This window comes from Notothenia rossii, assembly GCF_949606895.1.
Source record: "Notothenia rossii genome assembly, chromosome: 7".
NCBI classification, from domain to species: domain Eukaryota; kingdom Metazoa; phylum Chordata; class Actinopteri; order Perciformes; family Nototheniidae; genus Notothenia; species Notothenia rossii.
In genome coordinates, this window is record NC_136905.1 from 85853484 (window position 1) to 85869632 (window position 16149).

General features: G+C 43.4%; 2 protein-coding genes across 2 annotated transcripts in view; both read right to left on the reverse strand.

Annotated features, from left to right (window-relative positions):
* LOC307046752 (forkhead box protein A1-like) overlaps positions 1-16149 on the reverse strand; it is a 47690-nt gene that overhangs the window by 14554 nt on the left and 16987 nt on the right. The window lies entirely within an intron of this gene.
* clec14a (C-type lectin domain containing 14A) lies at positions 92-13071 on the reverse strand. Its single transcript, XM_079693347.1, has 3 exons — positions 12912-13071; positions 8823-9898; positions 92-1011 (listed from the first exon to the last, which is right to left on the reverse strand). The coding sequence occupies exons 2-3, from the start codon at positions 9884-9886 to the stop codon at positions 795-797; spliced, it is 1281 nt and encodes a 426-aa protein (XP_079549473.1). The 5' UTR covers positions 9887-9898; positions 12912-13071; the 3' UTR covers positions 92-794.

Here is a 16149-nt window from a genome sequence, read left to right on the forward strand (position 1 = left end):
ACACTGAATGCTAATGGAGGGGAGGGGGGGGGGGGTCCACACACTTTCACAGGATGTCAGCCCCTGATCTCAGAATAACATTCCTGAAACATTGTTTACGTAAAACAGCAAAAATCTTTATTGATCAAAAAGTTCAAACACAATATCTAACTTTTATAACTTCTGATTAAAACACATACGGAAGCAGAAATATAACGCAGTTTAACATCAGCATTTTATTTATCTTAATGTCCCTGAATTTAATCTGGATTACAGTTTGTGTCCTTAAAAATACATTTACACTGGATATTCATCAAAGATGACTTAGATCTTGATTCAAAGTTATATGTAATAAACTTGATAACAAATATTTCAGGTTGAGTCTTTAAACAATAAATAATCAACTTTATAAGTTAAATCCTAGTTTGGGCAGCCAATCAGGTTATAGTCGTCCACCTGAATTCCTGTTACCTGGATCACTGCGACAGAAAACAAACTATTAAATATATAGAGAGGTTTTTTTTCTGAATTTGTGTTTTTTCTTGTTCTTGACTTTAATTTTCAGAACTGCCTTTATTTATTCATTATTAGATAACCTCGGAGAAAAATAAGCATTTGTCTCATATATATGTATTTTTTGACTGAGTTTGTAATCTCAGTGAATATTGAAGTTTTTTTATCATATATTTATATAATTACTTCTTGTAAATGTACACATTTAAAATCATCAACTTAGCATTATTTCTGTGGAATTCCACCCCCTGTCCCACACTCATGATGTCACTGGCAGTCAGGACTAATCACAGCTCTGATCCTCACGATGCTTCCTTCTCATTGGCCGGCTCATAGCCCTCTTTGTTATTCATGGCTCGTTTCCTCCTCATACAGAGCGCCACAGTCACCGCGACAACCACCACAAGCACAACCAGCGCTGCCATGGCAACCAGCAGTGGCAACAGGAAGCCAAGAGTAGGAGCGCAAACCGGCGAATCCGCGGCGTGGCGCTCGCCAGCGTCATCGATGCAGAAACACCTGCAGGGGGCGAAAGAGAGGTAAATACGTATTAATACAGTCTGACACAAACATGAAAAACACCTGCAGGGGGCGTCAGAGAGGTAAATGCGTATTAATACAGTCTTTTTTTAAAATATGTTTTGTATTGAGTCAGGCACAATGAGTTTACATTTATACAGTCAATATATATATATTTCCCCTTTCCCCCCCTCCCGGTCCTAGCTAGTAAATTAAATAACTAACTAAATAAAATAGATACATGTAGGTAAAAGTAAAGTAGATAATATTAAAAGAAAATGTATAGATAAGGGAATAAAGAATAGTAACAGTAATACATGTACCCATATACTCACATATGTGTACCCACATATACACACACACAGACGTGTGCGTGTACATACCCACACACATGTACATACATACATTTATACAAAGACAGAACAAAAAATAATAATATAATAATATAAAAAAAAACAGATAAAAAGAGACACGAGAGAAAAAAAAGAAAAGAAAAGAGAAAAAAAACCATACACATACATTCGTAGTTTCCCTCCTTTCTTCTTAATTTAATGTCTTAAGTTCAGCTATGTAGGCTATCATAGAGCCCCAGACAGATTCAAATAGTTTTGAGGAGCCCCTCAGGTTATATTTAATCTTCTCCAAGTTCAGATACAGCACAAGATCTTTAAGCCATAGAGATGCTTTAGGTGCTATCGAGGATTTCCATTCAAGTAGTATTCTTCTCCTCATCATTCGGTGGCCAGGTAGTATTCCAAAAATGGCAGTTTCTGAACATGGTGTCAATACCACGTCCAAGGCCTCAGTAATGTGTTTGAAAATGCTTGTCCAGTAGCCTTGTAGGCGAGGACAAGACCAAAACATATGAGTCATGTTTGCTGGTGACATGTGGCATCTGTTACAGGTATCCGTAACATTAGGGTATATTTTGGAGGGTTTAGAGTTGGTGTAATAGATACGGTGGACAACTTTCAGTTGGAAAGATTAAGCCTGGCACAGGACGTACTATTGTTCACTCTCGCTAACTCGCCATCCCAGACCTCATCATCTATAGCTTGGACTAATTCCTCTTCCCAATCCTGTTTGATTTTACCAAGCGATGTTTCCGTGAGATGGGAAACGGAATTGTAAATTCTTGAAATCAAACCTTTTTCGATTGTTAGAGTGTCCAGAATTGAGTCAATTATTGAATCCGGAGGGATATTGGGGTCAAGTAACAATGGGGCGTGGTCGGATATCACTATGGGTGAGTATTCTATGTTTTTGACAGTGGGAAGAAAATAGTTATCGATAAGAAAATAGTCAATTCTCGAGAATGTTTTGTGAACCAAGGAGTAGAAAGAAAACTGTTTCGGTTTGTGGTGGAGAGAACGCCATAGGTCCACACATCCTGTTTGACTCATAAATAGTGAGATGGCTTTAGCCATTTTAGATGGGGAGTCCTGTTTTGGGCTTGATTTGTCTAAAAGCGGGTCCATTGTACAGTTGAGATCACCGCCCAAAATCAAATGGTGGGAGTTAAGGTCTGGTAATAATGATATCACCTTTCCTATGAATGCTTCATCATCCTAGTTGGGCGTATATAGATTGGCGAGAACAACATTGAACTTTCCCGGGTCGCCGAGGATGCTGGCGTTGTTTGTTCGCCGCTCCTCCGCCCCAAATATTGTTCTTTAGTCCAGATTAGAACCTCTCCTGTCTGGCTCTCTACTTTTGAAACGTCAGTCATCAGCAAAAATAGCAGCATCTCTATATCGAATCGACACAGATCTTTGTGTTGTCATCTCCTACCTGCTGGCTCTTTCCTGCTCATCGGTCCCTAGCCCGCTAGCTAGCTAGCATTATCGGACCTAGCAGGCTGCTACCTAGATGCTCCTCGGCTCCCTGAAGTCTGCCGAGCTAACAATTCTGTCTCCACCCCAACTCCACCCCAACTCCACCCTAACTCCAGCCTAACTCCACCCTAACTCCAGCCTAACTCCACCCTAACTCCCCGGCTCGTGTGGGTCTTCCCATCCCGCTGCGATCAGCCGGCTTCCCCGCTGACATCGTCTCTTCCTGCCGCCTACAGCCGGTGGCTATCAAGCTAGCTAACAAGCTAGTAGGCTGGTCACCCGGCTCCCACTCTGCACCAGGCTGTCAGCCCCTCCTACGATTCTCCTCCGGAAACCACTGGAGTCATTCTCCTGATATGCTGTGGATTATCACTCTCATTTTATCTGGACTCACACAGCTCCTTCTTCCACGGTCATCCGGCTCCTGGTCTCTGCTGCCCGGGTCCCCAGCATTAGCTAGCTCCGTGCTAGCGCCACTTCACGGGATCATGCCGCCGCTCTACTCCCTGTCAGATCTCCACTCCTTTAATAACCGCCTGCCTCCGGATTGCATGGACATCCTGGCAGATAATGAAATACTCCGCAAACGCCATCCTCCACACAGAGGCTCTGGCCGTAAGTTTTTATTTCATTCCACGTCTCCACACTCCATCCCGTCCATTTGGTCCTGTCACGCGCCCACACTACACCATCACAACAAAAAACACGTGAATCTGACCAATCTCCTTCCACTTCCCCGGTCCACACAACCCCCCCCAATGCAACGTGACCTCAGAGCAGCCCTGCTCAACACACGCTCCATCCACAATAAAAGCCACGTTCTGAATGAATTCATTAAAGACAATAACCTGGACTTTCTGTATCTGACCGAAACATGGCAAAAGCCCCTGGACTATTTTTCTTTAAATCAAATCACCCCAGCAGGATTCACATACATTGACAAACCTCGCCCATAAGGGCGGGGTGGTGGTATAGCTGCTATTATCAGAAAGGAAATAAAAGCTACCATAATCCCCATCCCTGATGCTTCTTCATTTGAACACCTGATCTTTAAACTCTCTGGTCCCACTCCCCTGGTCACAGCCATCATCTACCGTCCCCCGAAGCCAAACCCCTCCTTTCTCTCCGACTTCTCTGACACTCTCACTCAGCTTTCTGCCATATCCCCATCTGTTCTCCTCTTAGGGGATTTTAACATTCATGTTGATGACCTGCAAATATGCCTCTGAATTTAAGGAAACCCTTCACTGCTGCAACTTCTCTCAACACATCAACTTCCCAACACACAGCCGTGGTCACATCCTGGACTTGGTCTGCTCCACTGGTCTCACCATCCATCATCTGTCCAGCCTCAATCTCCACGTCTCACCTGGCCATCATCATGGACATCAACATCCCCATCCCCGCCCAAAAGCAAAAACGAACAACAACCTACAGAAACCTCAAATCCATCTCACCTTCAGCAATCACTGCCTCCATTACCTGCAAGATGTCTGCCTCCCCCCCTCCACTTTCTGAAAACCCATCTGAACTTGTGGACTATTATAACAGCACCCTCTCCTTCTGTCTCAATGAACTGGCCCCCACAAAAACTAAAAATGTCTCTTTCATACACTCCGCCCCCTGGTATACCCCCGAACTCCGCCAAATGAAATCAAGGAAACGTCAACTTGAACGCCAACACATGAAAACCACACTAACAGTCCATCTTCAAATCTACAAAGACTATCTCCAGCACTCAAAGCAGCCCGGTCTAATTACTACTCACAACTCATTCAGTCTGGCTCCAGCAACCCCAAGCGTCTGTTCTCCACCATCAGCAAACTTCTCAAACCCTGTGACAACACCACCTCGTCCTTCACCACAGAACAGTGCAACTCCTTCCTTATGTTTTTCCAAACCAAAATCAGCAACATTTACAGCAATCTGACAACCTCATCAGCACCCCCCACCTCCCCTCCTGGCTCCCCCCCCTTCACCTCACAGCCCCTGTCCCACTTCTCCCCTGTGACCCCCATGCAACTGTCCCACTTCATGACTGGAATTAACTCCACCTGCACACTTGACCCAAAGCCCTCCAAATTTGTTAAAGAGAGCCTCCCCGCCATCTCCCAGCTCATCGCCACCATCATTAATTCCTCCCTCAGATCTGGATCAGTTCCCCCCTCTCTCAAACTGGCTGCTGTCACACCCATTCTCAAAGACCTGGACTCACACCTGACATCATGTCCAACTTCCGGCCCATCTCAAATCTCCCCTTTCTGTCAAAAATACTTGAACGTGTCATTGCCTCACAACTAAAATCCCACCTCAGCTCCAATGACTTCTTTGAGCCATTTCAATCCGGTTTCCGATCAAAACACAGAAACAGCTCTTCTGAAAATCACAAACGACCTCCTCCTCTCCTCTGACTCCGGCAACCTGAACATCCTCATCCTCCTCGACCTCACCGCAGCATTCGACACCATCAACCACACCATCCTGCTGTCCCTCCTCGAATCATCACTCAACATCACTGACACTGCACTCTCCTGGCTGAAATCCTACCTCACCGACAGACATCAGTCTTTCAACATCAACAACTGCACCTCCTCCACTAGTCCTCTGTCCCAAGGCGTCCCCCAGGGTTCGGTGCTTGGCCCCCTCCTCTTCATCCTTTACATGCTCCCCCTTGGCAAAATAATTCGTCGCCACAACCTTCAATTTCACTGCTACGCCGATGACATCCAACTTTATATCTCAACAAAAACCATCACCCCCACAACACACTCCACTCTCACCAACTGTCTCTCAGAAATAAAAGCATGGATGCAAACAAACTATCTCCAACTGAACAGTGCCAGATCAGACATCATCATCATCGGCCCCCCATCCCGTATCAAAGACATCCAGAATTTCAACTTCACTATTGACAGCCACACTCTATCTCCCCCCCCTCACATCCGCAACCTCTGAGTCATTTTCGACAGTCAGCTCAAATTCAACCACCACATAAATCACATCACCAGGACCACCTTTTTCCACCTCAAAAACATAGCCCGTCTCCGCCCATCACTCTCCTCCTCTGCTGCTGAAACCCTGATTCATGCATTCATCACTTCACGACTCCACTACTGCAATAGCATCCTCTATGGCATACCATCCAACCTCCTCAATACACTCCATCCAGAACTCTGCTGCCCGCCTCCTCACCCACACCCGCTCCCGAGACCACATCACTCCCATCCTCCAGAACCTCCACTGGCTCCCCGTCCATCAAAGAATCCACTTCAAAGTCCTCCTCATTACTCACAAAGCCCTCAACAACCAGGCCCCCCCCTACCTCATAGACCTGCTGCACCACCACACCCCTTCCCGCTGCCTCCGCTCATCAGAAGCCAACCTCCTATCCATCCCCACCCGCACCAATCACCGGACCTGGGGGGACAGAGCCTTCTCCGTCGCTGCCCCCTCCCTCTGGAACTCACTCCCACAACCCATCAGAGACTGCACCGACCTCACCACCTTCAAAAAACTCACAAAAACTCACCTCTTCAATCTGGCTTTTCATGTGTGATTGTTTTTGTATTATTTGACTTTAACTTTAACTATATATTTATTTGTTGTTCCTTTCTTCTCTTTTCTTTTTTCTTCACTATTATCTGTAAAGCGTCTTTGAGCACCTGTAAAAGCGCTAACAAATTAAATCTATTATTATTATTATATTATTATTATTGAGGGAACCAGAAACTATCATAAAGCGACCTTGAGGATCCGCTAAAACCTCAGTCGGGCTAAAGTGTATTTTTTTATGCATCACAATAGCTGCGCCTCTTGCTCTACTACTGAAATTGGAATGAAAGGTTTGGCCAACCCATGATGCCTTTAACCTATGGTGGTCCTTGGTGGTCAGATGAGTTTCTTGTAGAAAGGTAATTTCAGTTTTAAGGTGTTTTAAGAGGGAAAAAACTCTGCCTCTTTTAACCGGGGAATTCATGCCCTTAACATTCCAGGAGACAAGTCTAAGACATGCTTCACCATTTCCTGTTAAATTAACAATCATCAAAATATGAGCCTGAAGTATATGAAGAGGTAGTATGCAGCCTATTTAATGGAAAGCAGGAGAAACGAACAACAAAAATGCAAAAAACAAAAATAAACATATAGTAGGACCTAACACCCAATTTCTCCCCCCCCCAAAAAAATGCTCTCAAAAAGGAGAGTCAAACACACATTCCTTTTCCTAAGCTTATTCCTGAAACGAGAACTAGCAGCAGGACTCCATATTATTACATATTAATACAGTCTGACAATGAAAACATGAGAAACACCTGCAGGGGGTGGCAGAGAGGTAAATACGTATTAATACAGTCTGACAATGAAAACATGAGAAACACCTGCAGGGGGCATCAGAGAGGTAAATACGCATTAATACAGTCCGACACAAACATGAGAAACACCTGCAGGGGGCGTTAGAGAGTTAAATACATATTAATACAGTCTGACACAAACATGAGAAACACCTGCAGGTGTTATATGGTTGGGGGTTTTATTGAATTTCTTTCTTAACCTGTTTAGCCCGAGAGCCCCCGGTTGAGGGGGATGGAGGTTTTTTTTTCACAAAACTATGTCTTAGGGCTTCTTAATATTTAAAAACCTATTAATGTGTCATACCAGATTAACGGGAAGAAACTCAGCTAACTGACGATACGAACCATTTTTACCAAAACAAAACACAAGTCTCATAAGAAGCGTCTAAATGACCCCTGAGCAAAAAAATGCTAACGCATTTGGCACAGAACTCAAGGTAAAGATACCCTTATTACTTATCGTAACTGCACATACAAGATATCCGATTAAAGCTGAGATTCCAAAGATTCTATAGGTATTAGTATCATCACTGAGCAATCAGAACTCGTGACAGGGGAAGCAAACACAGACATCACAACACGTAGCATTACGGAGCAAACACGGGAGATCTTCTCACCTTAGCTGTTATTCTGATCAAAAGTCGTGTTCAATGGCGTTAAAACAATAAAAATGCTGCTGAGGGTTAATCCATAGGTTAATCCAATGTGTCTGTCACTTTGAAAAAAGTATTGATAATCCATAATTCAATTTTTATGTTAAAATTGGAGAATAAATATTAGCTGCTAATGGTAGCCAACAGAGAGCTTCCGGTTTTGGCCACGCGTCACTCTCACTCCTTATTTGGTAACGTGTGTGTGTATGTGGAACTTCCCCTCGATTTTATTGGCTCTAGCGGTTAAAAAGAGATCTCAATCATCAAAATCGACCAAGGGGGGTCAGAGATATGGAAAATCCACCCAAATGACCCCAGAAGTGGTTTTTTTTCTAAATCTCTCTAAAAAGGTCAAATGTCACTTGTTTTGTATCAATCTTGATACAGGGTACTTATTATAGTTTGGATTCCTAAAGCTTTTCGTCTACCATCCCATCATCCAAGGGTGGTTTTCACTGTAAGTAATGTTTTTTTACTGTGTTCAATCTGAATATACTTTAAAATAAAAACATCTATATTGATTCTGACACTTCTACACCCAACTCACTACTCACAACTCAGGTGTAACCTTGCTTTAAGGAAAAAGATTATGAATTTACCACTTTTAGAAGTGAAGATATGGTCCTTTTCGAGCCCGAGACCTGAACAACAGGTTCGGGGCTTAACAGGTTAAAATTCGGATATTTTTCCAAAATTCAGATTTTTCTCTGAATTTCAGTGAGAGTTATTCTAAACATGAGCTTTAGTCTGCATGCTCATATGTTCTGGTTCTTCTCGGAGCTCCTCGTAGCAGAGCATCTTCACAACAAGACTCTTATCTCCAATAAATCTCACTGTTAATAACGTTAAATTCAGATTTTGCTTTGTTTAAATTCTCAAAATATTTTCTGAAAACCGACCTTCGTTTGCTGCACAGAGTGACTAGCGTTAGCGTAGCATTAGAGTAGTGTTAGCTTTAGTGGGTGACCTCTGACCTGTAGGACCCAGGTGTGTTGAGGCAGGAGGTTCTGCAGGGCCCGGCCCCACCGCTGCACTCGTCGATGTCCTCACAGTCTCCGGACCCGGTTCTGATGAAGCCCGGCTCACAGAGCTGACAGGCGGCGCTCTGGTTGGCCACGGATCCGTCCGTCAGGCGCCAGGCGGGCGGGCGGCCCGAGCAGACCAGGTCCAGCTGCAGACCAGACCAGCACACCACCAGAGCCCGGGTCCTGTTGTCCTCGCGGAGGGAGCGGGTCCCCGTGATCTGAGGCCGTGGACAAGGGTCCGGTTCTGTTCCAGAGTCAGGCTTCAGGGGCGGTTCTGTTCCAGAGTCAGGCTTCAGGTCTGGTTTTGGTCCAAACTTAGTCTTCAGGTCTGGTTCTGGTTCTTGTGTCACAGGTGTAGGTTGTGGTGTATCAGGTTTTGATGGTTGAGGTTGTTCATTTTCTGAAGGCTCTGGTGCAGCTGATTCTTTTTGTGGTGTAGGTTTTGCTTCTGGTGCTAGTGTAGGCTCTGGTCCCGGTCCTTGGGTTGGTTCTGGTCTTTTTTCTGGTCTTTTTTCTGGTCCTTTACCTTTTTTAGGTCCGGGTGCTGGTGCCACCGACGTCCCCCGGCCTTTACAGATGTAGGGGTTTTTGCTCCTGCAGCTGACGGGAATCAGGCCCCAGCTGGTCCCGCTGGTCCCGGTCTGGTTCAGCCTAATGGCGGCGCAACGTAAGGTGGTGCAGGTCTCTTGGGGCTCCTGGGCCCAGCGGACCCCCTGCGGGGCCTGGCTGCCCCCCCCGGTCCAGCTGAACCCCCTCAGAGGTAGACCCGGATCCACACAGGCATCCTTCACCTTCCGCAGCCCGACCCAGAACACGGAACCGTTTGACCCTGAGACCAGGTTCAGCACCGCGGAGACCTCCTGGTCCGAGAACAGGGAGGCAAGTCCGCCGGGGGGGCAGGCGTCCTCTGCCGCAGAGAAGATGGCGGGGGAGGGATGCAGTGAGAACAGGGGTGGGGAGGCCAAGACCACGGGGCCCAGAACCCAAAAGAACCAGAACCACATCATCTTCATCTGATCCTGATCCTGATGAGAGACATCAGGGTCTGATTAAAACTTTATCCATCAAAACAAACACAAACAAATATATTTTATTTATATTCATTTTTGATTATTATTTATTACATGTTGATACAGCAGCCTTTACTGGAGCAGACAACGTGAACAGTTACCACATCTTTATAAAGTTATTATACTGATATTATATCTACAGGTATAGACATTTACTATCAGATGACCAGTGTTAGAGAGGGTTATTACATAATGGTACTTCCCTCATTACACCTGAACCTCAGCAGGAGAGGACTCTTTAAAGTAGAGACACTACATACTGATATACACCTGAACATCAGCAGGAGAGGACTCTTTAAAGTAGAGACACTACATAATGATATACACCTGAACATCAGCAGGAGAGGACTCTTTAAAGTAGAGACACTACATACTGATATACACCTGAACATCAGGAGGAGAGGACTCTTTAAAGTAGAGACACTACATACTGATATACACCTGAACATCAGCAGGAGAGGACTCTTTAAAGTAGAGACACTACATACTGATATACACCTGAACATCAGCAGGAGAGGACTCTTTAAAGTGGAGACACTACATACTGATATACACCTGAACATCAGCAGGAGAGGACTCTTTAAAGTGGAGACACTACATACTGATATACACCTGAACATCAGCAGGAGAGGACTCTTTAAAGTGGAGACACTACATACTGATATACACCTGAACATCAGGAGGAGAGGACTCTTTAAAGTAGAGACACTACATACTGATATACACCTGAACATCAGCAGGAGAGGACTCTTTAAAGTGGAGACACTACATACTGATAAACACCTGAACATCAGGAGGAGAGGACTCTTTAAAGTAGAGACACTACATACTGATATACACCTGAACATCAACAGGAGAGGACTCTTTAAAGTAGAGACACTAAACACTGATATACACCTGAACATCAGCAGGAGAGGACTCTTTAAAGTAGAGACACTACATACTGATATACACCTGAACATCAGCAGGAGAGGACTCTTTAAAGTAGAGACACTACATAATGATATACACCTGAACATCAGCAGGAGAGGACTCTTTAAAGTAGAGACACTACATACTGATATACACCTGAACATCAGGAGGAGAGGACTCTTTAAAGTAGAGACACTACATACTGATATACACCTGAACATCAGCAGGAGAGGACTCTTTAAAGTAGAGACACTACATAATGATATACACCTGAACATCAGCAGGAGAGGACTCTTTAAAGTGGAGACACTACATACTGATATACACCTGAACATCAGCAGGAGAGGACTCTTTAAAGTGGAGACACTACATACTGATATACACCTGAACATCAGCAGGAGAGGACTCTTTAAAGTGGAGACACTACATACTGATATACACCTGAACATCAGGAGGAGAGGACTCTTTAAAGTAGAGACACTACATACTGATATACACCTGAACATCAGCAGGAGAGGACTCTTTAAAGTGGAGACACTACATACTGATAAACACCTGAACATCAGGAGGAGAGGACTCTTTAAAGTAGAGACACTACATACTGATATACACCTGAACATCAACAGGAGAGGACTCTTTAAAGTAGAGACACTAAACACTGATATACACCTGAACATCAGCAGGAGAGGACTCTTTAAAGTAGAGACACTACATACTGATATACACCTGAACATCAGCAGGAGAGGACTCTTTAAAGTAGAGACACTACATAATGATATACACCTGAACATCAGCAGGAGAGGACTCTTTAAAGTAGAGACACTACATACTGATATACACCTGAATATCAGCAGGAGAGGACTCTTTAAAGTAGAGACACTACATAATGATATACACCTGAACATCAGCAGGAGAGGACTCTTTAAAGTAGAGACACTACATACTGATATACACCTGAACATCAGCAGGAGAGGACTCTTTAAAGTAGAGACACTACATACTGATATACACCTGAACATCAGCAGGAGAGGACTCTTTAAAGTAGAGACACTAAACACTGATATACACCTGAACATCAGCAGGAGAGGACTCTTTAAAGTAGAGACACTACATACTGATATACACCTGAACATCAGCAGGAGAGGACTCTTTAAAGTATACACTACATAATGATATACACCTGAACATCAGCAGGAGAGGACTCTTTAAAGTAGAGACACTACATACTGATATACACCTGAATATCAGCAGGAGAGGACTCTTTAAAGTAGAGACACTACATAATGATATACACCTGGACATCAGCAGGAGAGGACTCTTTAAAGTAGAGACACTACATACTGATATACACCTGACCATCAGCAGGAGAGGACTCTTTAAAGTAGAGACACTACATACTGATATACACCTGACCATCAGCAGGAGAGGACTCTAAAGCCCTTATTTCTTATTTTATCTCTTGTTTGCTCCGCCTCTCTCTGAACAGGAAGTGCACATCTTATGATAAACACACATTACTGTTTTCTCTAGAGGAACCAAAAATAATAATTTATCAAATATTTGTCCTAACCCTATTTTTCACAATCTTCCATTTTAAAAACTACAACTATTAAAATAATCAAGAAACAGGCTTATTCTGAGATTTGTTTAAAAAAGTCCCCGCTGAGGGACAAATAAAGGATTTGTGATAAACCTTGTTTTATCCCTGTTTCTGAATAAATACCGGATTTATTCCAGAATATTAAATATATTAAATATTAATATCGGTATTATAAACAACTTATCTCAGTTATATGTTGGTATAAGTACTCGGATACTCGAGGAAAAGTACATGTACTTTTTCTGCCCAACATTTCAGAAAAACTTACTGGAGTATTATCAGCGTAAGGTATATTTATGAAAGTATTTCATATGAATTGAACACAGACTGACCAGTAGTAGTTAGTATAACCAGCAGAGACAGGAGGAGGAGGAAGAGGAGGAAGAGGAGCAGCTTCCTGTCTGCAGAATCTGTATCTCTATGATTATATTTATCTTAAAAACACTTTAAACGTACCGTATGAGGTTCCTCTCTTCTGGTTCTTCTCCTGTGGTTCCTGGTTCTCTTTTAGTATAGAGAAGTTTCTCCCACTTCTTCTTCTGCAGCTTTCCTCACCTCCCCTCCTCCTCTTCTTCCTTCTCACCCTCCTCTTCCTCCTCCCTCTTCTTTTGTCAGTTTCTCCTCCACAGTAGCGCCCCCCCCCCCCCCCCCCCCCCCCCCCCCAAACAGGAAGTGTGTTCAGTCTTGATACAATCTCTGAAGGAAGCAGAATCTGTATCAAGACTGGACACATTTCCTGTTTGGTCTGATTACCACAGCATTTATTCAGAAATACTGCGCTGTGATTGGCTGAGAGCTGGAGGGACAGGTAGTTAGATCACCCGTTTAACATAAACACAGAAGATTAAGGTAAAGTTGGGGACGTGAAAACATTTTTGGTGTGACAGGAAGAGGGTGCTGAATGAAGCTGCCCCACACACACACACACACACACACACACACACACACACACACACACACACACACACACACACACACACACACACACACACACACACACACACACACACACACACACACACACACACACACACACACACACACACACACACACATGGATAATTGTTGTCACGGCGTCACAGATGCTTCCTGGAGGAAGTGGATAAAGAATGGCAGGAAGTAGAAGGTCGTAGAGGGCGGAGCTATGACAAATGGAGCTGTTGTCAGGGTATTGCTGCAGTGACCTGACTGTGTGTTTGTGTTTGTATGTGTATGTGTGTGTGTGTGTGTGTGTGTGTGTGTGTGTGTGTGTGTAGGTTATGGGAGCTGTAATCTCTGTGCAACCTTAAGGCCTGGGCCTGTGACGCTCTCTGTTGTGTGACAGCCTCATAAGACCTGGAAGACATGGGTTAGGGTTAGCTTTACAAAATATCTCATGGACTTCCCCACTCATCAAGACCCGAGCAGTTATACAGAAGTCCAAGGCAAGGCACGGGCCAGCGCATCTCGGTCAAAGTAATCCCTAGCCATCTCAACTTTGACCCTAAGAGATAGATGTAGTGGACAGAGGTGGAGAGGCACAACATGTCTACGTCAGTACACTCCCCTAGGATGAGTGAGGGAAAAGGGTAAGAGGTAAGGAACAGAGGTGAAGAGGCACAACGTTTCTACGTAAATGCACTCCCCTGCCGGTCTAGGCTTCTCTGTACCCCGTTACCCTCTACGAGGCCATAGACCACGAGAGGGAAACGGGGGGTGGGGGTGAGGGATAAGGGGTTTAGGGTAAAAAGCAGGGGTAATCAGTGGAAAAAGATGTTGAATAAGGTACTTTTCTTTCCTTTTTAAAAATTATTTTCTTGTTGTCTTATCTCTTTTTGTCTTATTCAGGGGTATATGGTTGAGGAGGAATTAAAAAAAACGCTAGTAAGGTCCGTCCGGTCATAGTGATGTTTAACTTCTAGATTGTAAAATATGGGAACCAAACTAGTCATTTTATATTTATTTTATCCTGTCCATTTTATTACATTACATGTCACTTGTTAGACACTTTTATCCAAAGTGAGTTACATACTCAATTTGGGGTGAAGTGTCTCAGGGACACAACGACATGCTGACTGCAGTGGGGTTTGAACCTGTGACCCCCTGACAGTGGCGGTTCTAGAACATTTTACATGGGGTGGCAAAGGGGGGGGGGCAAGAGGTCATGCCAGGGTGGCATGGGAGGGCGTGCAGTACGTGGTATTTACTGTATAACCTATTTATTGTTAATTCATGCCCTAACACAAGTGTTCTTAATGCACAAGAGAAACAAGGTGTTCAGACAAACAATCAGGTGCCCTTTGAGTCCCCCAAGCTTACTTCAACCATTTTAAATGAAAGGAAATTACAAAATGTATTTTAAAGCAATGAATTAATGGAACAAGTTGTTTTGCATTACAATGTAAAGCTAAATGTATATATATATATATATTGTTCTAAAAAAATTGGTTGACTTAGTATTAGACAGACATATTTGCATGTCCTCACTAAGCATTATTATACATTAATTTAATATGAAACAAATCAAAATGGCCAATTATCCCAAAATGTTGCTGCTAATATAATCATATGCTTGTCGACTTTAAGAAGAAAAGATGGCAAAGAAAGGCAAGTGTCAGTTTCTTCTCTTATTTCAGTTTTTGTATTTTCGGATGAAGATTGACATGCTCAACATTTCAACTCTGTTATATGAATTAATAATAGTAAATAATTGTTTATTACAAAATAAACAATTATTTTGTAAAATATTACAATTTTGTAATGTCCTTGACTTCCATATCTTAGCTAAACAAGGTCTCATGGCTACTTTTTGTCAAAAACTTCAGCCCTGTTACATTTTTTCAAGGAAATTCCTAGTAATTATTTATATGTTGTGCCTGAGGTGGGAACATGTAAGTAGTCCATTACCAGATGTTATGACCAAACCTTTTGGTTTCATTTTTCAAAGATGTAAAGATCTAAAAGGCACCCGATTCAGAGAATACTCAGAATTCTGCTTACTGTAAGTACACTAAAAGTACTTAGTTATAACTAAGTACACAAATGAGCTAAAGGTGATCTGTGCAGCAACACATTTCAATCAATATTTGTCAATACTAAGAGCGGCTAGATTGAGCTGCTGTGATGGAATATGTAAGGAGAATAAAAACATCCCATGTGGTCCAGCTGAAGTCTCATCTGCCTCCTGATCCCTGCCTCTGGCCCTCTTTCTGACACTTCATCTTTATTCCAATCCTCACATAGCCTACATGTCTTCTTCACTAATGTCTTCACCTCCTCCTCTTCCTCCTGCTCTGACCTTCCTGGTCTCTTCATCTCCTCCTCTTCCTCCTGCTCTGACCCTCCTGGTCTCTTCAGTGAACTCTCTTTTCCTTTTCCTCTTTCTGTTCGTCCTGATCACTTCTCAGATATGTCTTTTTGTTGAATCACTCCAGCTACTCTGGCCTGCAAGAGTCTACTTATGAAAAGCACTGGTACAAATGCTTGTATAACTTTACACGTTAGGGCCATGTAGCTAAGTAGTATATAATAAATATAACATCAGAAAGTATTTTTAAAACGCACACAGGCAGCTGTGTTTGGATCCAGTTTTTACGGTAAAGGATGTATGCTGGTTTCATTGATCTGGCCTCATTGCTGTGATGTGTAGTTTACGTGGATTTAATAGTACCGCATAGTTTAGCAAAGTGATCAATCTCCCAGCTAGCGCTGTCTG

What these genes read in the sequence shown, in the direction of transcription:
- clec14a (XM_079693347.1), bottom strand. Translation starts at nt 9,886, where the DNA reads ATGAAGATGATGTGGTTCTGGTTCTTTTGGGTTCTGGGCCCCGTGGTC. An exon ending in AACACACCTGGGTCCTACAG is followed by an intron (nt 1,012 to 8,822) that starts GTCAGAGGTCAC and finishes CGCCCCCTGCAG; the next exon opens with GTGTTTCTGCATCGATGACG.